We start from the raw sequence: 27,727 nt of genomic DNA on the forward strand, positions 1-27,727 counted from the left end.
TCAAAGGGGAGTGGCTGGTGGCTGGGCCTGTACCTATGGGGCACAGCCCAAAAGGGTAAAATGGGACCCCCTTCCGATGGGCTCACCACCTATAGCAGGGGCCATCGGGGTCAGGTGCAGTGTGAGCTGGTTGGTGACCAAAGGCCTTGGCGATCTGATCCCCAGCTACAGAAACTGACTATGGGGATGTGGAATATCCCGTCTCTGGCAGGGAAGGAGCCAGAGCTAATGTGTGCGGTTGAGAAGTTCTGACTAGATATATCCGGGATTGCCTCAACGCACAGCTTCAGATCTTATACCTAGTCCTCCTAGAGAGGGGTTGGACTCTTTTCCACTCTGGAGTTGCCTATGGTGAGAGGCGCTGAGCAGGTGTGGGTAGACGTATTGGTCCCCGGCTTGGCACCTGTACAATGGAGTTCAGCCTGGTGGACTAATTTGATTGATTGATTGATTGATTGATTGATTGATTGATTGATTGATTGATTGATTGATTGATTGATTGATTGATTGATTGATTGATTGATTGATTCCACCTTTGGGTGGGGGGATGGGTCCTGACTATTAATTGTGCCTCTGCATCAAACAGCAATTCAGAGTACCCACCCTTACTTACATACTTGAAGGGGATGCAGGAGAGCACTCCCATGGGCACTCCATTGTTCTCCTGGAGGACTTCAATGCTTATGTGGGCAATAACAGTAAGAGCCTGAGGGGAGTGACTGAGAGGAATTGTTCACCTGATCAGCACACGAGTGGTGTTCTGTTTTTGGACTTCTGTGCTCACCACTGATTATGCATAAAGAACAACATTTTCAAGCATAAGGGTATCCACACATGCACTTGGCAAAAGGACACCCTTGGCTGGAGTTCAGTGATGGTGGGGGAAGATTCTGGTCCGACCTGGCAGGCCCACACATATTCTTTTTGGTCTGTTGAACATTGGAGGCAAGCTGATGCATACTGGCCAGCCAAGTGAAACACAGCTTTGACGGTCGCTGAGGCAGAAATTTGGGCATGAGAGGAGTTCAGTGAGGCCATGGAGATGACATCTGGATGGCTTTAAGGAAATTCTGTTCTTTCATTCAGTGTCTCAGGAGGGGGGATCAGTGGACCATCAACAGATTATAGTGCGAATGAGGCCTTCTGACCTCGACTTGGGACGTTGTGCTCCGTGGGAAGAATGCTTCAAAGACCTCCTCAATTCTACTGACACAGCTTCCCATTAGGAACTTGTCGGTGGGTTCTATGGGTTCTCCTTGCTCTGGGGCTAAGGTCGCTGAGCTGGGTAATCGCTCGTTGTTGTTGAAGACCCCAGGGGTAGATAAGACCCGCTCTGAGTTTTTAACCGCTCTGAACGTTGGTTGTGGGGCTGTCCTGCAACATTTTGTGGACATTGGAGGCAGTACCTCCATATTGGCCGACTGGAATGGACCAGAGAGCGTGATCCAAACACAGGGGGATCACAATCCTCAGACTCCATGAAACTGTAAGGTCAATTCTGTGTTTCTGTCCCTTCTCACTCTCAATGTTCCACAAGCCTGTGCTGTCCCATTTCACGATCTCTCTCTCTCTGTCTCTCTCTCTCAGACACACACACACACACACTCATGCACATACATTCATCAACGTTGCTTTCTGAGCCTTCACTCATCTGGAGCACTGCCACATGATGATCGTAAACAGGGTCCTTGAAGAAGTATGCGTAGGCGTCCTCTTGGAAAAAAGGCTGGTTTCATCCACGTTTAAAACGTGCTGCCGCCATCCCTCACTGATCAGATTAGGAAATTCTTCCTCCACCTAACCACGAGAAGCACCATATTTTCTGGGGCCATATGTTTTTTTTTTTTAATTTTGAACCAGCCTTTTCTGGCCAAAAAGCCTCATGTTCGAGGGGGAAAATCACAATACACGGCCCAACAAGAAGAAAAGTACCCTGTCCAGAGCCCTGGATAACATCCTAGTACTACGACAGTGCCCGTATCATTTGCTGCACAAAGTGGTTGATACCTCCCATGGATCCCTAAAAGGATAAAAGTGCCCACCTTTATCACATCTTGGGTGCGCAGAGGAAGCTTTCACTTGGGCACAACACTGAGGCGGTATTGTAGCTACATAAAGAAACAATGTTATCGCTTTAAAAAAGTTATCACAAACACAACACATAGATTCAGTACGTATGCGAGACGAGCAACACAGCGTGGACAAGACAACAGGCAAAACAAGGAAATCTCCTGATACAGGCTGTTCACTCCCTGTACGACCAGTATCAGTGTTTGGTCCGCAGTGGTGGCAGTATGTCAGACTCATTTCTGTTGAAAGTTGGACTCTGCCACGGCTGCCCTTTGTCACTGATTCTGTTGATAAATTTTATGCACACAATTTCGAGTCAGACCCCAAGTTTGAAGGGGGTCCAGTTTTATGCCCTCAGCATTGCATCTTTGCTTTTTCAAATGATATGGTTCTGTTGGCTTCATCGAGTTGCGATTTCCAACATTCACCGGAGTGTTTCACAGTTGCCCCAAGTGGACAAGTTCAAGTATCTTGGGATCCTGTTCATGAATGAGGGAAGAATGGAACAGGAGATGGACAGTTGGATTGGCGCAGCATCTACAGTAATACGGACTTGAATCGGTCCACTGTAATGAAGAAGGAGTCCTGCTAAAACGCAAAGCTCTCAATTTACCAGTCTATTTTCCTAACCTCAGCTATGATCATCGGTTGTGGATTGTATCCGAGAGAACAAGATCCCGGAAGATCACCCTCAGAGATATGGCGCATAAGGGGCTCAGAGTAGAGCCTGTGCTCTTCCGCATTGAGAGGAGCCAGATGAGATGGCTGGGGCATGATTTTAGGGTGCCTAGTGTACACCTCCCTGGTGAGGTGCCAGGCACTTCCCACTGGGATAAGACTCTGTGGACGACCCAGGGCACTAGATGGACAATGTCTCTCAGCTTTGTGGGACGCCTTGGATTCCCTTGGAACAGCAGGAGCAGCCTCCCCACTTGTGCATGTATACCTCTTGTCTCATTTGGTCTGTTTCCAGTTTGTTGTGCCTCGTCGTCACGTTCCAGCGTTCCTTGTTCCATGTCCTTGACTCACGGTAACATTGACCCTGCCTTTTTTGCCTTACAATTTGAATACTGTTGCCTTTTTGGACTGGGTACCCATGTATCAACCTCTACCTGACATTAAAATTATTTTCTTCAACTTCCCCTTGTTTTTGGAGTCGTGCATTTGGGTCCTATCCCGTGTTCTCCCCTTGACAACGGCCCCTGTGACCTGATCTCAGATAAACATAACAAAATGGGTTGATGGACAAGGACTGACCTTTCATTAAGTCCAATTAGGCTCCTCTCTTTTTATGTTTATTTATCTCTGCCTTCAACCTATATTTACCTTTAAAAGATTTAATTATACTCTATTCATATCGTTGCTATGTTTACAGTACTAAGTTTAAAAGCTGTCTACCCACAAATAAACATACAAATGGATCTATTACTGCAATGAAAATTTTGATATTTACTAAATATCGTTATAGAAATAAAGCAACCGTAATGTTGCTTTCAAGCAAGCTCACTTAAGAAATTTTGCAATTGTAAATGCAAATTTCCTTATTTTGGGACTAATAAATTTTATATTAACTGACCATGTCTGAATCAGTTCCTCGCTGCTCAGGGAGCAAGGGCTTTTCCTCAGGGAACTCCTTTTCCTTCATCCCCGCCATCCTGGGCAGTAACCTGAAATCACATACACATTGAAGTGTGTCTTCTGCTCATATTTAGTCATGACTGTATAACTCATGTTTGAAGCATGCCAACTCATTAGTTAACCTTAAAGTGAATCTTGCTGAAATGTTTAATAGAGACCAGGATGTAAGAATGTGCCCGTTATTACCAGATAGATTTGGTTTAGTCATTATGATGCAGATATTTTGTGATGCTCTTCATTTCATGATGCGATTCTCTTGTGATGCTCTTTATTTTCCTTCAATACTTTTGTGATGCGGATCCTTCTGATAGTATAAGAATGCTGCAAGTCCTCTGTATCTTTGCACTTGTGATCTGCTACAGCCATTGTCTGTCACTCATTTGAGCCCAGAATATTCTGTAAGTAAAAGCTTCGACGAAACGGTTCATCATCTCCAGCCTGTATTTGGATAACCAACATTTTCATTACCCGAAATTAAATGAACACGCTGGGGGGGGGGGGGGTGTCAGTGTCCTCCAACAATTGATGACCCCAACGTGATTTCGGACTGAGGTGTTGGTTGACAGACAGAACATCAGCCGGCCAACAATTGACAAGGTGAGAGGACATTTATCCTCCAAAAGTGATCTTCTGTTTGTTAACTTGTGTTGAGGTCCGTGTCACGTTTGAATTTGTGACAGTGTGAAATTAGTTTCTGGCTGGTTGAACAGTGGGGAAATTGTGGGTGGCATAGTCCTGGGTTAGAGGCCCTGGTGGGACACCGTCGCGTCCCACCTGAATGGTTGAAAAGCTGTAGAGTGTGTGGGCGTACCACCCTAAAAGGGGTTTAGAAGTGCCCTGTGATCGGAGGTTGTGCCGACACAAAAAGTTTGTAAATCCCGTGACTGGCAGACAGACCAGTGGGTTGAAGCCAGTCCAAAACTTTCTGAACCAAGAGGTTGTCTCGTTCTTTTCTGGGAATTATAGAGACTAGAATTCCTCATTCGAAATCAAAGGACAAAGTGTGCACTATAAAAAGTTGAGAAGAATAACCCGGATGAACAGAACTTGAGAAGAATTACCCGGATGAACAGTGAATTGTGCAATTGTAATTTTATTTTAGGAGAGGTTGTTTCATTCTTTCAAGAATCCTAAAAACTAGAATTCCTCATATAAAATAAGATTTTAAGAGTACTTTTGAGAACAAATAAATAAATAAAATCAAGCGCTTTTGCTAAATTAAGGTTAGAGTATTTTTGTTTGTGTGGTATTGAGTTCTTTTGAGAAAATAAAGAGGTTCGACCACTTTTGATAAAAGACGAAATCAAAATCCATGGAGAGTTTGATAGGGAAAGTGAGTGGTTCGATTTGCGGCAAATACTAAACCATTCTGAACAAGTGGTGCTACACGAACGCTGATGTGGAAGAGCAGAAACATGCCCGCTGAACAAGAAGCAGCCCGACTGAAGAGAGAACAGGAATTTGCTGTCTACGCTGGTAGAGGCCCTTCAAGTGGGGAAGTGGAAAACAGGTTGTACATTGTTCAGTTACAGAACCAAGTAACAGAATTAAAGTGTCATGTCCAGAATCTTTCAGGTGCCCACCACGACTCTGTTCTGGATCAAACCGGAGGTCCTGAAGACCCCGAGAAATCTTCCAAAGGTCCAGCTTCTCCTCATCGGCCTGTGACTCATTCCTAAATGTTACAGGCTCCCATGTTGGCCAAAGTTGATCCGGCTACTGGTAACTCTGCTATGTTTTACAAACCTTTCTCTCCCACTGATGTGAGTGTGCTGATGCAGAAACTTCCACCTATGCGATCTGGTGGTGTCAATTGGCTTCAAGCAGTGCAGAGAGCGGTTCCAAAGTCTGTGGCGTAGGCCATGGAGGCCAATCCAGACCTTCGTGGTGCTGAGGTTGACTGGTGGTTGTCACATGTTAAACATCATTTGAGGTGATATGCTAAAGAGAAAGAATCTAAGGTAGACAAACACAAAAGTACAGAAACACAACTTGCTATGTTGCAGTTGCAATATCTGAAAAATCAGGAAGAAGCCATTCATGCTGTGATCTCATCTCCCTCTGTCGGTTCCAAGTGCATGATGTATCAAGCAGGTTCATTCATAGGTAGAGGTGCGCCCCCTGTTGGCCGTGACATGTGCTTTAATTGTGGACGTTCTGGTCATTGGGCCCGCACTAGCAGACAGCAACCTCAAGTGTCTGGATGGAGGGGCAGAGGCACAGGCCAACAACCTGCACGTGGCTACAATCGACGAGGTTACAACCAATCCCGAGAGAGAGGACATCTTACACAGCTCCAGCATCTACCGCAGCAACAACAGGGATATCCCTTAGTGCCAAACCAACAGTATCTACCACCCTCTGGTGGACAGTTTCCGCAATGATGGTGCCCTGAATTCACATGTTTAGGCCTGCAGGAGCCTTTGATGATCCTGACGGTAGGAGGGTTAACTTTATCATTTATAGTCAACAGAGGCGCTCAGTATTCTACTATCACAGCCCTGCCACCTGATACCTCTTTTACCAGGAAAACCATCTCACTTGTTGGATTCAAGGGGGAAGAAATTGTCCTGCAATTGACAACTCCAGTGACTTCAATGTTTTTCACAGACTTTTTTGCATTGTTTTGTGTTTGCACGTAACTGTCCAGTCAATCTTTTGGGCAGAGATCTCCTCATCGCCACGTGCCCTCTTATCAAATGCAGCCCTGATGGACTTATCCTGGAATTTCCGGATGGTAACACCCACTGCTGCTCTGCCGCCTCTGCCTCCGGTGCCACCTTCCAGTTTCTGCTTGTTGAACAACACCCTGTGGCATGCGCCACTGCACTCATCTATTGGGCAAGAGTGGATATTGACTCCAGTGGTTGGATCGAGGCTGAGCACTTTTGGACTCTCTGGTCACCTTGGGTCCGTAATCTCACATTTTATGATATGGTAACTGATTGTATGCAATGCACTCTGTACTATGACAGATCAGGAGAAGAGATCTATAGCGAGGCATTTCAGGACATTGATAACAACATATGGGAATTGAACATGGGTGATTTGTTTGTGGGCAAACCAGGTGTTGCCTTCTCGGTGTTCTTGACTCCTGAACAACTCAAATGGTTTAAGATGGCGGATACTCTGGATCCTTCTATGCTTCTTGTCACCCACATGTCTCCTTGATGGTTTCGCCTCTGCACTCAGCGAAAGATCTTGGTCCATTTGTCCTGACATGCACACAGGCCACAGATTGACAAAATTCATTTTACTCTAAACTGCTCTATTCCTCATCACTTGGTGCTTAATGGATTCAGTCTAACACATTTTTGCCAATTTCTGTTTTGGACCACCAGCTTTTGGATAGGCACCATGGATGTGATACAACCGACAGCGACTTTGCTGGTCAACTTCTTGATTCCCTTCCTGCGTCACTGTGGTCCACGAATCCCACTGATGTTAGTCTCTGCAATGTCTCACCTGTTGCGTTTCTGATGAAACCAGGACAAATATAAGTTCCCCAATACTCTGTAAAAGAAGCTGGGATGGTTGGCATTTCGGACACAATTGACGGCCTGCTCAAAGCAGGGGTGTTATGTGAAATTCCTGAATCTGATTATAGCACACCAATTTTACCCATTGAAAAGAAAGACACTGGAAAGTTTCGCATGGTCCATGACCTGCGAGCAATTAATGCGGCTGTTTCAACTCCCCCTTTGCCAGTCCCGAACCCTAACTCGACACTGTCCCAAATTACATCAGCCCACACTCATTTCACTCGCATTGACTTGGCTAATGCTTTCTTTTGCATTCCTCTCCATCCCTCAATGAGGCAATTTTTTTGCTTTCACTTGGAATGGTGTTTGTTACTCCTACAATCGCCTGCCTCAAGGTTTTGTCCTTTCCCCCAGACTCTTCAGCAACTGTCTTCGTCAGTTGCTGTCTCCGATTGAATTGCCTAGTGAAATTCTCCTGGTGCAGTATGTGGATGACCTCTTGCTGGCAGATCCATCTGAAACTTCTTGTCTTGAAGCCACCAGGTCTTTGCTCTCTCATTTGGCCTCTGTTGGCCTGAAGTGTTCCAAGTCCAAACTTCAGATTGCCCCACCACAGGTTTCCTTTCTCGGACGACTGATCTCTCGCCACAGCACACGAATGTCTCCCTCTCACAAAGACGAAATCCTTCATCACCCAAAACCAATGAATGTCAAAACCATGCTGGCCTTTCTTGGTCTTTGCAACAACTCCAGACATCATGTTCCAGACTTTGCTGATGGTAAATGACCAGGGTATGCGGAACCTTTCTAATATTCTTTGTTGGACCACGGAAGCAGATACTTCCTTCATTTCCTTGAAACAGCATCTTTCCACTGCTGCGGCTCTTGCGATTCCTTATTACAACCGCATGTTTTATCTAGACGCATCTGAAAAGGTCAGCAGTTTGTCTGCTGCCCTCTTTCAGAAGGGGGAAGGAGGAACTCGATAAGTTTGTCTTTATGCATCCACTCCATTGGAAAAATATGAGCAAAGACATCCAATATGTGCTGCTTTAGCATCTGCTCTAGCCAGAGTGATTCAGAAAACATCTCACATTGTTCTCACCCACTGACTGTGCGAACATCACACAGTACAGTCCAGTACGTCACGAGTCAAACTTTTACTCATTACTCGACCTGATACTCTTTTCACTTCCAAGAGATTCTTAGCCAGCTCTTCTTTTAAAGTAACCCCAACTCCATTTCTCCTCCATTTGGTAAAACGTTTGGTTAATCATTACATTCCAAAGCACGGGTTCCCTAGGAAAATTAGATCAGACAATGGAACAAACATCTCCAGGCTGTAGAAAAAACGACTGTGCCCCAGCTCCACTCAGCCAAGAGGAAAAGATCCCTGTGTCAGCGATTGATTACTGCCGCCATTGAGAATGGATGAATTGCTCCTTCAGGCCCAATGCACCAGCCCCTCCCGGACGATGAAGCTGCTGGTACGTTTGTTTATTTCAGGTGTCGGACTCTTTCGAGTCCGAAACGGGGATTGAAGTGTGTCTTCTGTTCATATTTAGTCATGACTGTATAACTCATGTTTGAAGCATGCCAACTCATCAGTTAACCTTAAGTGAATGTTGCTGAAATGTTAGAGACCAGGAATGTGTCCGTTATTACCAGATAGATTTGGTTTAGTCATTATGATGCAGATATTTTGAGATGGTCTTCATTTCATAATGCGATTCTCTTGTGATGCTGTTCTCTACGTGCCTGCGTGGGGTTTCTCCGGGCACTGCGGTTCCCTCCCACATCCAAAAACATGCAACATTAATTGTACACTCTAAATTGCCCAAGGTGTGATTGTGAGTGCGACTGTGGTCTGTCTCCATGTACCCTGTGACTCGAGATTTAGAAAAAAAAACACCCAGATTTGGTGCTCATTATCCTAGGAGATTTTAACACAGCTATACTTAACCACGAACTCCCTAAATATAAGCAGCACATTAAATGTCCAACGAAGGCAAATAACACTCTCGATCATTGTTATTCATCCATCAAAAATGCATATCATGCAATTCCTCCCACACCCAATAACTCCTCTGATCACTGCTTGCTGTACTTAATACCTACATACAGGCAAGCACTTACAATAGATGTGCGAAGCCCTTCGTAAAAATCAGTTAACAAGTGGACCACTGAGGCCAAATTAAAACTTCAAAGCTGCTTTGACTGTACAGACTTGAGTGTCTTTGAGAATTCAGTGTGCAGCCTGGAGGAATACATGCATATTCTTACCACATGTGTCAGTTTCTGTGAGGAGGTGTGTGTTCCAACAAAATCCTTTCACACGTTCAATCACAACAAGCCGTAGTTTTCAGCCAGACTCAGGCAACTCCACCACGCTCAAGAGAATCGCAGTGGGGACAAGGCCACTAGAAATCAGATGACTAAAGAAATTAATATTACAAAGACAAATTATGCACTTAAACTGGAAAATGATCTTGGTGCTCATGACTCCAAATCAGTTTGGCACGTTCGACAATCGCTCACTAACTACAAGCGATGTTCACCCTCGAGCTAGCCAATGACTTAAAGCCCAGGTGTCATCCCTATGAACATTCTAAAATAGAGATCGTCATGAAAAATACATATAACATTATTCACTTCAATGTCTATACGAAAAAATAAATGTAAGTTGACAGCGCGTCAACAATGCGCAAAGTTGCAAAAGTTTCATTCTACGATATCCAAGTGGTCACCATGTTGGCTGCGTCCTCCGTCCGTGACGTCACCCGGACATTTGCAAATGAAAACATGCGGTGAACCCTAACTATGGGAGACAAAGGTGCCCCGTCTGCCACGGAAGCTCTTTTCGAAAAGGAGAACACCACACAACCGAGTGAAGTTACCAGGGCAATATTACACTTTTGGTTTCAGCCCTCAGGGCAATATTACACTATTGTTTCGAGCCATATTCAGATGATATGTGATCACGGCCAAACCTCATCCCCGTCCGATCCACTTCCGTGGCGGAGATGAGCCATCGCGGTGAATTGCAGCCTTCACAGAAGCAGTGACCGCCGAACGCGGCGCCTCAGCCGGTGTGGCTGATAAGGAGGAGGTAGAGCCGAGCCATGCTACTTTTAGGGGTATGTTCAAAGCCGCCGTAGTACTTGTTGAACATCGTCGAGCCCGGGCCCATTGCTGCCTACCTGTTATTTGGAACCCACGAAGCTCTCATCCTCTGCGCCCGTGCAATCCATTTTTTCACAACGAACCGGGTCTCTTGCAAACTTATGAAGGCTAAATCCATTCTCCCGAGTGTTCTAGTAATTTCCAGCAATGCTATGAGCCGGCATTTTGGCTAACACGAAGGAACAACGAGCTACCTTCCCGGAGGAAAAACTAATGGAAACAAATAAGTCCACTAGGGGGCGCCTCTGTCCTGTACGTCACTTCCTGCTTCTTCTCGAAAACAAATCCCTCAAGAGGATTTTCATGGCAGCTGTTACAATAAGCTACATACGTCAAAATCATGTTTTGTGGTGAAAAAACACATGGGACCATATTGGCTGTGGGATTTTCATTAATAATATACCAAAAATCATCCATTTCATGACACTTGACCTTTAAACAGCTTTTACTGTAGATTCGAAATAGACACTTCCACACAATGCACCCAAGCCGGACCACCTTCCACTCCAACTTCCTCTCCACAGTTTAGCATCCATGAAGGGGACGTTAGACATATCTTCAAAGAACAAAAGATCAACAAAGCACCGGGCCCAGACCTTGTGTACCCATCCTGCCTCAAAATCTGCGCAAACCAACTTGCTCCTGTCTGTGCAAAAATCCTCTAGACCCGTTTGAAGTACCAGCCTGCTTCAAACGCTCCACCATAATACCGGTCCCCAAAAAAGCAGCAGTCTAAGGTCTTAATGAGTACAACCCTGTTGCCTTGACATCTGTGATCATGACATCCTTTGAATGCCTTGTGGTGGACCACCTCAAGTGGGTCACAGGTCCCCAACTGGGTCCACTGCAGTTTGCCTATCAAGCTCACAGGTGTGCGGATGATGCCGTCAACATGGGTCTGCACTTCATCCTTGAACATCTTGACACCAAGGGTACCTACGCAAGGATCCTGTTCATGGACTTCATCTCTGCGTTCAACACCATCATCCCTGAACTCCTCTCCTCCAAACTTCTCCAGGTAAGCGTTTCGCCTGCCATCTCCCAGTGGATTTACAACTTCCTGACAGGCAGGACACAGGAGGTGAGGCTGGGGGACACTACCTCATCCACACACACTATCAGCACTAGGGCACCCCAAGGTTGTGTCCTCTCCCCTCTGCTCTTCTCACTCTATATGAATGACTGCACCTCGTGGCATCCGATTGTCAAACTCCTGAAGTTCGCAGATGACACCACGGTCATCGGCCTCATCAAACACAGTGATGAGACTGCGTATTAACAGGAAGTGACAAGACTACAGCTTTGGTGTGATTGTGGACTTCTGGAGGCAACCTTCACCACAGATGCCCCTGACGCTGTCCAACTGTCTTCTGTCAACCGTCACGACCTTTAAGTTCTTGGGAATTCCAGTCTCATAGGACCTGAAATGGGGGGCGAACATCAACTCCATCCTAAAAAAAAAAAATAGCAAAGGATGTCCTTCTTGTGGCTTCTAAGAAAGCACGGCCTGTCACAAAAGCTGCTGAAACAGTTCTACACACCAGTCATCCAATCAGTACTGTGTACCTCCATCACAGTCTGGTTTGGGGCTGCCACAAAATAAGACAAGAGGCATATGAAGACATGTACACCAGGTTGAACACGAAAGAAGGAGAAAAGGATCTCTACAGGTTGGCCAGACAGGGATAGAGATGGGAAGGATGTGCAGCAGGTAAGGGTGATTAAGGATAGAGATGGAAATGTGTTGACTGGTGCCAGTAGTGTGCTAAATAGATGGAAAGAATACTTTGAGAAGTTGATGAATGAAGAAAATGAGAGAGAAGGAAGAGTTGAAGAGGCAAGTGTGAAGGACCAGGAAGTGGCAATGATTACTCAGGGTGAAGTCAGAAAGGCACTACAAAGGATGAAAAATGGAAAGGCAGTTGGTCCTGATGACATACCGGTAGAGGTATGGAAGCAATTTGGAGAGATGGCTGTGGAGTTTTTGACCAACTTATTCAACAGAATACTAGCGGGCGAAAAGATGCCTGAAGAATGGAGGAAAAGTGTTCTAGTTCCCATTTTTAAGAACAAAGGGGATGTTCAGAGCTGTGGGAACTATAGAGGAATAAAGTTGATGAGCCACAGAATGAAGTTATGGGAAAGAGTAGTGGAGGCTAGACTCAGGACATAAGTAAGTATCTGCGAGCAACAGTATGGTTTCATGCCTAGAAAGAGTACCACAGATGCATTATTTGCCTTGAGGATGCTCGTGGAAAAGTACAGAGAAGGTCAGCAGGAGCTACATTGTGTCTTTGTGGATCTAGAGAAAGCCTATGACAGAGTACCAAGAGAGGAACTGTGGTACTGCATGCGTAAGTCTGGTGTAGCAGAGAAGTATGTTAAAATAGTAGTAATAGTATGATGGCGGCAGAACAATGGTGAGGTGTGCCTTAGGTGTGACAGAAGAATTTAAGGTGGAGGTGGGACTGCATCAGGGATCAGCTCTTAGCCCCTTCCTGTTTGCAGTGGTAATGGATAGGCTGACAGATGAGGTCAGACTGGAATCCCCTTGGACCATGATGTTCACAGATGATATTGTGATATGCAGTGAAAGCAGGGAGCATGCAGAGGAGCAATTAGAAAGATGGAGACATGCAATGGAAAGGAGAGGAATGAAGATTAGCCGAAGTAAAACAGAATATATGTGCGTGAATGAGAGAGATGGAGGGGGAAGAGTGAGGCTACAGGGAGAAGAGATAGCGAGGGTGGATGACTTCAAATATTTAGGGTGAACAATCCAGAACAATGGTGAGTGTGGTAAGGAAGTGAAGAAACGGGTCCAAGCAGGTTGGAACAGCTAGCAAAAGGTGTCTGGTGTGTCATGTGACAGAAGAGTCTCTGCTAGGATGAAGGGCAAAGTTTACAAAACAGTGGTGAGGCCGTGATGTACGGATTAGAGACGGTGGCACTGAAGAAACAACAGGAAGCAGAACTCGAGGTAGCAGAAATGAAGATGTTGAGGTTCTCGCTCGGAGTGAGCAGGTTGGATAGGATTAGAAATGAGCTCATTAGAGGGACAGCCAACGTTGGATGTTTTGGAGACAAGATTCGAGAGAGCAGACTTCGATGGTTTGGACATGTTCAGAGGCGAGAGAGTGAGTATATTGGTGGAAGGGTGCTGAGGATGGAGCTGCCAGGCAAAAGAGCGAGAGGAAGACCAAAGAGAAGGTTTATGGATGTGGTGAGGGAATACATGAGGGCAGTTGGTGTGAGAGAGGAAGATGCAGAAGATAGGCTAAGATGGCAAAAGATGACACGCTGTGGCGACCCCTAACGGGACAAGCCGAAAGGAAAAGAAGAAGAAGAAGAAGACAAAATAGGGCAAACTCAGACTGCAACAGACAATCAAAACCACTGAACGGGTTGTCGGCACCATGCTACCCACTATCGAGGACATGTACACAACGCGAATATATATATATATATATATATATTTTAGACTGCACGATTCGTCACTTTAAACAGCTCCCTTTTACAATTAAAATTGTTCACACACTTATCTATATAGCTTTTACATCTTGCACATCTTATAAGGAATAGTTCTTATAAACAGAAATGTCCCTTGTTCTTTGTTCTTGTTGCTATGTTGTTCCTTGTTCTTTGTTCTGATTGTCGTACTAGGGCAGCACCGACTGCCGGAGAAAAATTCCTTGTGTGTTTTATACAGTTGGCCATTAAAGCTGATTCTGATTGACTGGCAACCAGTTCAGGGTGAACCCTGCCTCCTGTACGATGACAACTGGGATAGCCTCCAGCACTCCCTGCGACACTTGCGAGGATAAGCGGCTAAGATAATGGATGGCTGGATGGCTGGATGGATGGATGGATGGATGGATGGATGGATGGATGGATGGATGGATGGATGGATGGATGGATGGATGGATGGATGGATGGATGGATGGATGATGGATGGATGGATGGAGAAATCAGCAAAAATTTTGCAGGCCATAAATGATTTAAACGAAGTGCCACACACTAATCATCTACTAACTCAAAGAACCTGCATTGATATCCCGACGTGTCTTTAAATTGCTCCAGTTTGGTTAGTTGTCTCAGTTGGGTTCAGCATGCGCAAGACTGCAGACCTGACAACTAACCAGAAGACCATCATTGATACCCTCCATAGCATGTGTAAGCCAAAAATGTTCATTGCTAAGGAGGTTGGCTATTCACGGAGTACTGTGTCTCTGCATATCAATAGAAAGTCTAGTGGAAGCACAAATTGTGGCAGAAGAAAATTCATCAGCAAAAGAGATGACCAGATTTTAGCGTGTTATCAAGTGGAGAAGAATCAAGAATTCAGCAGAGATCCAGAAAGAGTAGAATGAGGCCACAGTCACAGCTTCAAAAACCAACACATTCAGACACATCCAGGAGATTGGCTAAGACTGTAGTGTTCCTTGGGTCAAGCCATTTCTGAGCTTGAGTTGGCAGCATTCCAACTAGCCCAAGAAAAATAAGGACCAGTGATGCCAGTAATGCATAAATATTACTCATTACTCCAAAATTCCACCATTTTAAATTATGAATTCTCCACTCCACTTGCACAATCAACATGGTCCCCGATTATCACAAGACTCATCACTTTAAACTGCATACATTCCTTTGCACAATTTTTGTAAAAAAAAAAAAAATAAAGTTCCATCATTGCGAGATTACTAGCAGCCTTTATTGCTCAGTGACTGCTACCCCAATGTAACAATTGACTTTCTGTTGTCGTCATGTATGAGCGGCTCCAACTACAGGAGACTGATTCCTTGGATGTTTATGACATACTTGGCGAAGAAAGTTGATTAGAATTCTTATTCTGATAATGTTGCACCTCTATAGATTCTTGTCTCCTCTCCTCAGTTGTATCAGTGTCCCACTTTTTGTTAGCTAGCCACTTTCCTTGTACGGTTGCTTGTACTTAAAAGTTGCATCACTAAGTCTCCTCCCCCCTTTCGAACCAGAAGATACACCAAGTACTCTCCCATCTCTGACTATCTTGTCTTTAGTGGTCCAGTCTCCCTTACATTCATTTCTATACATTTTACATAGTCAACCACCAACTTTCCACCCAACTTCCTTTCCTGGATGCCAAATTTACCCAATAGCTATAACTTCCCCATCACCCATGTTCACTTCACCAACGTCCATCACAATCTGGACCAGTCAGAATACCTCCAGAATTTCTCTTCCACCTCTTGGTCCCATACTGTCTGTGGGGCATAGTCATTTTACATATAACGCCCTCAATTTCCAGTTTTAGACGTCAAAACAATCACACCACATCTACCCTTTCGAAAATCATTGGGTAGACTGCCAATGATTCAACAGACCTTGTGGATTATTCTGCCTCATGGTTAGAAGGTCTGCTCCTGTCTGTACCTGTCCCAGACTGTCAAGCACACACACATTTTAGCCTTAGCTTGAACAATTAACTTCAACAAATCAATCACTCAACCAACAATCCTGCAGCTAACCAAACATTTGGTTTGCAAAAGCATAGCATGAATCACATCACATTTAAACATTTCTCTCTGTTTTTTTTTTTTTTTGACTTCCCGCATTGTCTCTTTCTCTAAACAAAATCATAAATCCAACCTAGCTTGGATCCTTACAGCCCTCACGGACCTGGTTCTGAGAGTAGGAGTAGATGGTGGGTTTGGTAGGTTCTGCAGTGGCGGTTCCTCTGTCAGTTGATCTGAACTGCCCCTCTGGGAAGGCTCCACCGGAATGGGGCAACTCTTCTACGGCGAGGCTCTCATGGGCGCAGGATGATGACGGTTCCGTCTAATGGTTCCGTGGGGTCCATCAACGGAATACGAATGTGGCGTGACTACTGATGATGGCCCCTGCTGTTCCTTGATCCTTGATCCACATCTCCAGTCCTGCCTCCAATGCCTTGAGGTTCCGTGCACGATGCCGCAGGTTATAGCGTCATGCATCTTTCCCTTGCATCTCACTTTCCTTCAACTGAACAGCTTCAAGATTTGGAATAGCTGAACTCAGCAAGGTGGGAAGGACGGGCACTGTCGTCCGAAGGCTCCTTTCCATGAGAAGCTGAGCTGGACATTACCCATTCTCCAAAAGGGTATTCCTGTAAGTAAGGCCAGATAGGTGTCATCTGCTTTCGTCAAAAGACCTTTCATGGTCTGAACCACACATTCAGCCTCTGCATTGCCTTGAGGGTATCTTGGGCTGCTGGTGATATGACGGAACCCATAGGACTTTACAAACTCTGAGAAAGCCACTCCTGAAAACTGTGGCTCCCCATCCGAAACGAGAAGGTCTGGTATCCCGTGATGTGCGTAGATTGACTTAAAGTGGTGGATCATGACATTTGACTTTGTGGATGTCAGTAGAGGTACCTTCACATACCTTGACATGTAGTCCAGAACCAGAAGGTAGGTTTTACTCCCGAGCACCAACAAATCCACTCCCAGCTTCTCCAATGGTCGGCCTGGGTTCGGTGATGGCATCATTGGCTCTCTGTAGTTCTGCCTCTCTTTGCAGTATGTTCGGCAGTTAAGAACCCACTTATTCAGTTGCTGGCTAAGCCCGGGCCACCTCATTGACTGTTGTACCCTCTGTCTGGATTTCACCACACCTTGGTGACCTCTGTGTATTTTGGCAAGGACACTATTTCTCATCGCTGAGGGAATGACAGGTCTCTGTCCCTTCAGCAAGACACCATTCTGAACCAAACCACATGTTGGCATCCAGCTTACTGAAAATCCTGGCTCCTGCCCGCATTCCCAGTGTTTCTTCCACTGAAGGCAGGATATATTTCACCCTGCACACAGTCATTTAGCTTGGTGAGATCTACACATATGCACACAGCACCATTCTTTTTAGGCATCACTACGATGCCCCCGCAACATTCCGTAGGCTGCTCAATTCTGCAAAAATCTCACAGTGACATTGTCTAAGTGTGCCACCAGCCCCAGCCTACAGCTCACAGACCTCACCAGCAAGGCAGTATGCACATGACAAGCAATATAAACATTCTCCATCTCTTTCCTCTTACCTTTCCTCGGCAGCAGCCTGGCAATGCCCACCACCTCAAGCGGACTCCTTCCTGGTCCAAGCAGTGACTTTGTTGCCCTCTTGAGTGTGAGTGAGTTGTCACTGTATATGCTATATATGCTGTGGCACGTTGTCCCCCGGGGTGGGGGGACACCGGTCTTGTTTCCTCCTTCTAAACCCATCCTTTCTCCAGCATCGTCCAAACAAATCTCTGTTAGGTTAGGTAATTTTCTGATAATGGGAGCTTTATAGGCCGCCAATTGACTTCAATGTGTCAGCAATGACTCACAGGTCAGTTGGTGACTTTGAAGCCGCAGTCAAAGTTCTATCAAATATATTTACAAATACCAACCTTACCCCGAAGATGCACACACTCATAATATCGACAGGAACAAATTAAAGTCGGGAGCAAAGTTTGCTTGATTTTCGACAGCTATACTACTGCAGTTTAAAACATCAGCGCAATGAATTCGGAGTACCCATATTATTATTTGCTGACTGCGCTGTCAGGACTGCAAGTGTGAGGAGTTCTGTAAATGGTTAACACAGGAAACTGTGTTTGCATATGTAATTGCATATCACTGTCTAATTTATACACCAGTAGCGGAATTTTAAAATCTATTCTAATGCTTACTGGAAGCCGGTGCAAGGACTTTGGGATTGGAGTTATATGCTCTGACCGCTTTGTTTTGGTCAGATCGCGAGCTGCAGCATTCTGAATGAGCTGCAGCTGTTTGATACTCTTTTTGGGAGTCTGGTCAGATACAGTAGTCAATTGTACTTCGATAAAAGCATGGATGACATTTTCCTGCTCTCCTTGACATGTACAAGATTTCACTCTAGATATGTTCTTCAGATGGTAGAAGGCAGTTTCTGTGATTGATTTGATGTGATTGTTGAAAGTCAGATTGGAATCAACCAGAACACCAAGGTTTCAACTTGTTCTTTGTTTTTTAAAGATATAGAGTCCAGGTGTTTACTGACAGCAATTCTCTTTTCTTTATTGCCAAAAACAATTGTCTCAGTTTTGTTGTGATTTAGTTAAAGAAAATGTTGGCTCATCCATTTATTTCTATGATTTAGACAGTGGCACAATACCTCAATTGAACTGTACTTATCTGGAGACACTGCTAAATATAACTGTTTGTCATCTGCACAACTATAGTAGTCAAAATTAAAGTTTTGACGAATTTGACCCAAGGGTAGCATATACAGGCAGAACAGGAGAGGTCCAAGAACTGACCCTTGAGGGACCCCATAGGTCATTGCCATTCGCTGAGATCAAGCACCGCCTATGGTCACAAAGTAGCTCCTTTCCTCCGGGTAGGACGTAAATCATTTAAGGACCATTCCATTTAGTCCTACCCACGTTTCCAACCTGTTTAGCAGTATATTGTGATTTATCATATCAAAAGCCGCGCTGAGATCCAACAAGGCCAAAATTGACACCTTTCCTGAGTCAGTATTCAACCTTACATCATTTAGCACTTTGATAAGAGCAGTGCTGTGCTGTGATGAGTTCGGAAACCTGATTGCAATTTGTCAAAAAAGTCCATGGTGAGTTGATTAAAAATAACTTTCTCAAGAATCTTGGCTATGAACGGAATATTTGAAATGGGTCTATAGCTTGCTAACATGGAATCATCCAGTGCTCTGTTTTATAGAAGAGCCTTAACAGCAGCTGCTTTAAGAGCTTTGGGAAACTCACCAGACTGAAGTGAGCAATTGATTATTTGCTGTAAATCAGGTAGCATTGTCTTCACAATGGTTTTGAAAAAGTCAGATGGCTTTGAGTCGAGACAGCTCGTTGATGGTTTCAACTGCTGAACAGTTTTCTCTACAGTTTTTTGGTCAACTGTATCAAATTCTGACAAGTTAATAGAGTTTTCTCTTCAAGTAGGGCATATGTAATGGGCATGTGCTTGTGTGTGTCGATGTCAATGTCGAATGATGCCCTGAAAAATAGTGCGCGGATAAAATACTTGCACCTTTCTGAAGTGCTGTTTCACAAATTGGCATTGTAATGGATTTAAAAACAAAAATATCCATTTATGTATTTTCAAAACTCCTTTTCCTCACTAGGGTCCCAAACGTGCTAGAGCACAGGGAGAACATGCAAACTCCAAATAGATGAGCCTGGACTCCAACACAGTTCCTCAAAACTGTGAGGCAGAGGTGCTAACCAGCTGTCCACTGTTACACCCACTTATAAATATAAAAACTCAAATTACAATGAAGTTGGGATGTTGAGTAAAATGTGAATAAGAATAGAATTCATACATTCATAACTAACAAATCCCAGGTATCTTTGGGCGAGAGGTGGTGTACATCCTGAACTGGTTGCCAGACAACTGCAGAGCATATGCAATCGAGCAACCATTTGCAATCACATTCACACCTTTGGGCAATTTAGGTTCTTCAATTAACCTACGGATCTTATTTTTGGGGTGTGGGAGACTGCAGTACCCAGAGAAAAATTGAACCCTCACCACTAAACAAGCTGGAAGTAATTTCATTGCCACCTTGTATAGTGGACACAGATTTCTAGTGAAGTGATTTCCAACCTTTATAAAGCCAAGGCACATATTTTACAAATGAAAAATCCCACAGCACACCAACAAAAGTAAATGTCACCAAAAATGGATCGATTAATTACTGTATGTACTTCCTGATGTCTAATAGAAGAGGATTTTTTTGTTCTGTCTGTCATTGTGCCTCACTGGCATAAATACATACGTTATTTGGAATAAATGTTTGTTTTTTTTTTTTAACCAATTACATAACATTGGATAACTTCCCACGGCATACCTGAAGAGCGCTCACAGCACACTAATGTACCCCGTCACACTGTTTGGGAATCACTGGTCTAGTGGATGAGGGTCAAAACCTTTACAGCTTCTAAAGTGGAAGGCACTTTTTCAGTCACCAGATAAATTTGTGCCTGAACACATAGGCAACGAGATTTTTTTTTTAACAGAATTGCAGCTCTGCTGTTTGCGTCACTGACTTGGATACAGGTTGGATGCCAGCAGGCAGACGATCACACTTGGTGGCTACCAGTGATCAACTGAAGGGGGAAGGTAGTGAATGTTGGATTCCTTCCTGAAGTGAACAGACAACCAGAGGTCAAGTTATCAATGCTCAGTGAAGCACCCTGCTCAAATGAATCATGAGTGGAGGCGGGGGTGAAAAAAAGAAAACAAGATGGCCACCAGATGAGCCACCCTGACAATTACCCCCCTAAACACACACACACACATACATTCACATACACACACATACACGTTCACATACACACACACGCACATGGAAAGATAAACTGTCTGGTCAAATTTTCATCAGCAACCCTTTTCAGGATCAATATTAGAGTTGGCAACACAACGATCATCAACACCTACCCTAGTTGATGGTTTAGTTTTGTGGCCAAACCAGTAAATTTTGCCCCAGCTGCTGGCCACCTTACAGAAAAATTCCTGGTTTGGCCACAGGGATAAAAGGGTGCTTGGGGAGACCTTACTTCCTTCTTGGTTTTACTCATGTTCATAGAGAAAGAAGTAATAGCCCTCAAAACCAATACAACATAATGACATGGTTGGCTGGGTTTATTCCACCCATGCCCACTTGGTTTCTGTATGAGTCTCTTCCAGTCTCTGACTGTGCTGCCACTGTTGACACATCACATCACATTATTGGACAGCACCACAGATTGGTCATGAGGTCATGATCAGGAAAAAGGACAGGACACCATGAAGATTTTAAATTCAATAATCACACAGCTACAATCAATTTACTCCTGCAATATCACCACAAAACACCAAAGTTCCTCATTAAATCAACAAAAACAATTATTATTGTTAATTAGTTAGGACAGTGGCGGCACAGCAATGCAGCTATAAAGTGTTGGCCTCAGTTCTGAGGTGCAGGGTTCGAGCCTGGCCACGCCTGTGTGGAGTTTGTATGTTCTCCCCGTGCCTGAGTGGACTTTCTCCGGGGACTCCGATTTTCTCCCACATTCCAAAAAATGCAACATTAATTGGACACTCTAAATTTCCCCTAGGTATGATTGTGAGTGTGGCCGTTTGTCTCTATGTGCCCTACGATTGGCTGGCAACCAGTTCAGGGTGTACCTTACCTCTTGCCCATTGACAGCTGGGATAGGCTCCAACACTCCCGTGACCCTTGTGAGGATAAGTGGCTAAGAAAATTGATGGATGGATGAATAGTAAGGACAAGCTCCTTCAAATGGTGTCAGATAAACTATGACAGAATCCAGACAGGAATTTCTAAATAAATGTACAAAATAAATTGATTTTTACAAAAGTAATTTTCTTTCTTTGTATAATAAAATTACACGGTTTTTATCTCATGCAATCTTGTGTTAAGAAATGGACTCAAGCAATGTTCCAAATTAGGTTGCACATGAAGGAAAAGAAATGGGGACATTTTCTACAGACTCATCAGCTCTGACCAGAGATAGCCACGTATAGGTGCGAAATCCCGCTGACACAGTAGTGAGGCAATAACAATTGCAGATTAAGTCACAAATCACAACAAAACCAGCAATTCTGAGTTGAGAAAAAAATTACCCATTATTTTTGCTGTCTTTTTTTTCTGTGTTGGCGCTTTCACATTCAACACGTGAAAGTTGTCACCAGAAGAGGCTCAAGATTAAATCTTGTTTGACATGAATGGCAATTTTAGAAATTATGATTTTGAAAACAAAACTGTCCTTGTTTTTTTTTTAATTCTGCATTTGTGTCATACAGTATGTGTAATATTATGTACAGTATTTAAAAACAGTCTCATTAAATATATGATGATTGGGGGGAAATTCTATTCATTGCATTGGTAAAATTTCATTAATTTTAGATTTCAACAATTGAATCGAAGTTGGAATGAAAATGAATTAACAACTCAAGAGTATGTGTTCAACTGTCTGACGTATTTGTTTTTATGTACCGTACCAGTGAGAATGCCTGGGAAATACATGTACCCATTTCACTTTGGTACAAAATGCATTTGAAAAGAAAATGAAACCATGGCTCAAAAGCAGTACATCACAGTTTTTGGTTAACTGAGGAAAGAAGTAAATATTTAAACACACCATTGCCCTCTTAGAGGGCCTCTGGACCTTGGAAAAAAAAGGTGTTCTGGCTACCGTCATTCCTAGTTTAGGTTGCTAACAAAAAGGAATTTGGGATTTCAATGGCCCTGGTTTTTCTCCCAGTCTAATGTCAGTGATCTGTTCCATTGTCTGTTGTATTAACATCTGCAGCAGTACGACAGTATACTGTGCTGATGAATAGTCACAATGGGACAAATGGACAATAATGCCATTGGCTGGAAAAGGACAAACTCATATGACACTGTGCTTTACAGTGTGATTAATTCATTTTTATCTTTATTATTATTATTTTTAATAATAATAACAAATTATTATAAATACATTAATAAATTGTATTGTGAGATAGAAAGACTTCCTGAATCCCATGCAGAAGTTTCTGAACAATCCAGGTCCTGTGCAATGAGAAAAGCAAGTTATACAGTATTTGACTCAAGTAGAAGCACTGTCATACAATACAAGAAGACGCATAAGGCAGCAAAACGAGAATGAAGAAGAATGTAGAATTAACGTAATGTTAAGTGGCATCTAGCACAGAGAGACTTTATCAGCATGCTAGACACGTTGTCCAAGCAGCTCACTCGCTGCCAACCTCCATTGTTCAGCTGTTTCAAATGCCATGCAGTGGAGGAGGGGTGGAGGTGGGATCTGAAAGTGGACTTCAAGTAGCAACAAGAGATGTTTCAAAACAAAGCTAACTAGAAACTGAGTAGGTCTTGAGGCTTACAAACTCCAGAAAAAATAAAAAACTTTCCAAACTCTAAAATGTTGCTGATAGCAATATGTATATGCAATTGGCTTAGGCTCGGGAAGCTCCCAGTGTGCTCACCTTAAATCTCAACACAATTCTAAAGAGGGTTGAGGAAAAAGGATTACCCCTCTCAATTACCTTTCAACTAGTCACTAGTAAGGGGAAATATTTATAAAAGAATTGATATTGAAACATTTTATGAACTCAAAAAAAGGGGTGTATCAATTGAGCATAACAGGAGTCATGATGTGTAAATGGGTTGGTGAGGTATGTGTTATTTAACAGAAAGAATAAAAATGTGCTACAGTAAAATCATGTGTTTGCTAATTCTAAAGTCGATGGCATGGATAATAAAATTTATTTAGCACATATCAAGCAGGTCTGCGGTCCACTTTCCTTTAAAATCTTTGAAACTTAAAGTGGAATCTCCATGAAGGCACTGGTTTGTGGAGTTTGCATGTTTTTTCTCATGATTGTGAGTTTTCTCCAAGCACTCCTGCTTCCTCTCATGTTACAATAAACATACAGTATAATACAATGAACCCCTACAATGAGCAGCAGGGGATGCTCTTTCTCTCATTCCAGAGCAGCCCGTGACATGTGAAAATTGCAAAATAGAGACACTATACAAAATATTTTTCTAAATACTCTAGTTGTAGTCCCCCCACATGCATTTAACATATCCACCCATCCATCAATTTTCTTAGCCGCTTATCCTCACGGGGGTTACGGGGATTGCTGGAGCCTATCGCAGCAGTCAACAGGCAGGAGGCGGGGTACACCCTGAACTGATTGCCAGCCAATCGCAGGGCAAATCGAGACAAACAGCCACACTCACAATCCCACCTAGGGGCAATTTGGAGTTTGCAATTAATATTGCACGTTTTTGGGATGTGGGAGGAAACCGGAGTGCCTGGAGAAAACCCATGCGGGCATGGCAAGAACATGCAAACTCCACACAGGTGGGACTGGGATTGAACCCGAGTCCTCAGAACTGTGAGGCCAACGCTTTCCAGCTGCATTGAACATATTTCAACTTGTAAATACACTTAAACTTGGGAACAAAACTAAAACCCATTTTAAAGTTTTCCTTATTGCCTGTCTTTACTCTCTTGCTGTCAAGAAATGGTGGACTATTGTTTCGTACAAACTTGATGAAATTAAAATAAAGACTCTCAAATAGTTCTTCAAATCAGAGGCAAAGCATGCTTACTTTAAGGCAGTTGTCTCAAACTGGCGGCCTGCGGGCCGGCCCTGAAGTTTAATATGAATGACACTGGTTTGCCCCAACCAAAAACTCTGGATGACCTCGGAGACTAAGGAACTCCTGAGATGCCACAATGCCACCTTCAACTCAGGGGAAAAAGTACAATACACCGCTGCCAGAGCTGACTAAAAGAAAGACATCAAAGTGGTCAAAGTGACCTACAAAAGGAACATTGAAGAATGCTTTGCACAAAATAACCCCCCCAAAAAAGATGTGGGAGGGATTAGAACACATTACAAACTACAACAAAAATAATCAGACGTGTAACAGAAACACGTACGCCTCACTGGCAGAGCAACAAAACTATCTATTTGCCTGCTTTGAGACTGACAGATCAGATTCAGTCTCATCACAACCACCTTCCATCAGCAGCCAGCTGACGCTTCAGGAACATGAAGTGAGATATGAAGAGTTTGTTTTCAAAACGAGACATAGGCATTTTTTTCAGATTTACGAAACTCGCGCCAAAATTATCCATTCGGAGCTGGATAATTTTGGCGCGAGTTTCGTAAATCTGAAAAAAATGCCTATGTCTCGTTTTGAAAACAAACTCTTCATATGTTCTCAGGACTGTAAACACCATGAAGTCTGCTGGCCTAGAGGGTGTGCAAGGGAAGGTAATTAAAGCCTGTGCTGATCAGATGACCAGTGTTTTTACGATAATCTTCAACAGTTCTCTGCAACAATAGACCATTCCCTCCTGCCTGAAATCTGCAACAATCATCCCTGTCCCCAAAAAGCCAACCATTAACAGTATAAATGATTATAGGCCTGTTGCACTTACCTGTGATCATGAAGAGCTTTGAGAGGCTAGTTGCACTCCCTCCCTCACTCGAGGCACACCAGTTGGCCTACAGAGGAAACCAGTCCACCAAGGATGCTATCACAATAGCTCTCCACACTGCACTGAGCCACCGAGAACACCTAGGGAACAATGTGAGCATGCTTTTCATAGACTTTAGCGCAGCCTTTAATAGCCTCATCCCAGGTATTTTGGTTGACAAACTCTCCCTCCTTGGACTACAATATCTCCTTCCATCTGGTGCTGGATTAAAGACTTTCTTCCAAACCATCCACAGTCTGTTAGGCTTGGCCCTCACCTCTGTTCCTTCATCACCCTCATCACCAGGTCCCCTCAAGGTTTAGTACTGAGCTCTCGCTTATATTCTTTGAACACATATGACTGCACACCAGTCCATCCAAGTTCACTGATAATACCACTGTGATTGGGCTAATCTCAAAGCAGATGAGTCTGCCTACAGAGATGAGATTGCAAATCTGTCACAGTGATATTCAGGAAACAACATTCAAATAAAGTCCTACCGACATGTATGGCATGGTTTTTAGTATGTTTTTATTTGAAAAAAAAAAAAAAGACGGCTGGAATTGACCCATCCATTTTTTCACCACACATCATGATGTTGTCATATACGTATTTTTGTATCTCCCACCATGAAAATCCTCTCGAGGCATTCGTTTTGGAGAAGAAGCAGGAAGTTGGGTTTTTTTCCAGAAACCCACACTGGCAGTTTCGTGTGTTTATGCCTGTTTTACCGGTGGGAAAGTAGTTGTTTTTCCTGCGTGTTGGGAAAAATGTCTCTCATTGTATTGCTGGATATTGGTCGAACACTCGGGAAGATGGATTCACTCTTTACACGTTTCTAAAACACCCGGTTCGTCATAAAAAATGGATTGCACAGGTGCAAAGGAGGAGAGCTTTGTGGGTTCCAAATGACTGGTAGGTGTGTATAGAGCTATTAAAAAATAATAATTGGGGAGGGTGACGTAATCCTCTCAGAAATAACAAAAGATCTGCATCATAATAACTTAAAGTACGTAAATCAGGGGTGTTAAATGTATCGATGTGCACGGCCGTGGCGTTCTTTCTTGTCAATTGCGGCCGCGGCGTTCGTTCTCATCGCTTGTGGCTGGGGCGTTCATTGTCATTAGGTGGATTGGGCGGTTTGGCCACATGTGGGAGGAGAAAGGAACACTCCCCCCCACTGGCCAGTTACTTCGCCCAGCATGGGTCCTCCTGAGTACGGTACATACTGTCATACACACTGTCGGGTAGTCTGTTTTTTGTTAGAAGTGATCCACATAATATCTAAATATGAATCGAAACGATAGGGTAATATTGCGCCGGTCACTTAACTCGATTGTGAGATGTTCTCTTCTTCGAAAAGAGCTTCCGTGTCAGAAGGGGCATCGGAAAAATCAAAAAATCTCTGTTGTTCGTCTCTCATAGCAGGTGGCACAGCGTATTCTCAATGCCGACTGTCCCTGTGTGACAGCTGGAAATGACGCAGCAGGCAATATGGCTACCACTTGGATGTCGAGTGAGACTTCTGCAACTTTGAGCATGATTGACACGCCCTCTGCTCATATTTATTTTTTCGTATAGACACTGAAGTGAATAATATCATATGTAATTTTCATTACAATATCTATTTTACAATTTATATACAGATGTCAGCAGAACTTTAAACACCACTGTCACGAGTGAGGCTCGAGGGCGGACCCAAATGCACGACTCAAGAGGTAAGCAGGCAGTACAGAGGAGGTCTTTATTTGTGCTGAGGTCGGTTACCAGCAGGTCAGTCCAAGAGAGCAGAAGTACTAGTAGTGGCAGGCTTACAAGGATGGTCAGGGGACAGGCGAGGGTCGGAACACAGGAGATTGATCAAAGAAGGCAAAAGTGTCAAAGAAGTCAGGCTTACGGGGTCGGTCGGAGAACCGGCGGAGGTCGGTACACACGGGTTCACGATCAGAGATACGGGAGTGCTGGAGCGGGGCATGAGATGTGACAATCTGGCAAAGGACCAGTCGTCCCCGGGGTCCTATATATACAGGGGTTCATCAGATCGTATGAGGCGCAAGTGTGCGCCTCCCAATCAGCTGGCCACGCCCAGCCAGGACTGGAGGGCAGGGACATGACAACCACAAAATGAAGGAAATCATCTTGAACTTCCAAAAGTGCGGCATTGACCCGGTCGCACTGTTCATCAATGGAAAGTGTGTGTAGAGAATCCAGTCTTTCAGATTTCTGGGAGTTTACATCACAGATAAACTCACCTGGACTGCAAATACCATGAAAAAGGGTCAGTAGTGAATCCAGTTCCTGAGAGTACTCGAGAACAATCTGAAAGCTAAGATGCTTC

General features: G+C 44.0%; 1 protein-coding gene across 9 annotated transcripts in view; it reads right to left on the minus strand.

Moving 5' to 3' along the window:
• Positions 1-27,727, minus strand: part of ndrg4 (NDRG family member 4) — a 122,340-nt gene that overhangs the window by 75,958 nt on the left and 18,655 nt on the right. For 7 of the 9 annotated variants that reach the window (XR_009795564.1, XR_009795565.1, XM_061823888.1 and 4 more), the window contains one exon: positions 3,647-3,737. Coding sequence is in view for 7 of the 9 variants with exons in the window: in XM_061823884.1 (XP_061679868.1) it covers positions 3,647-3,737 (91 nt within the window). In the remaining 2 variants the exon portion in view is untranslated. Of the gene's footprint in view, positions 1-3,646; positions 3,738-25,350; positions 25,491-27,727 lie in introns of all 9 variants that reach the window. The other 2 variants (XM_061823890.1, XM_061823889.1) reach the window with 1 other exon arrangement.

The sequence above is a fragment of the Syngnathoides biaculeatus genome, chromosome 6, assembly GCF_019802595.1.
Source record: "Syngnathoides biaculeatus isolate LvHL_M chromosome 6, ASM1980259v1, whole genome shotgun sequence".
Lineage (NCBI taxonomy): Eukaryota > Metazoa > Chordata > Actinopteri > Syngnathiformes > Syngnathidae > Syngnathoides > Syngnathoides biaculeatus.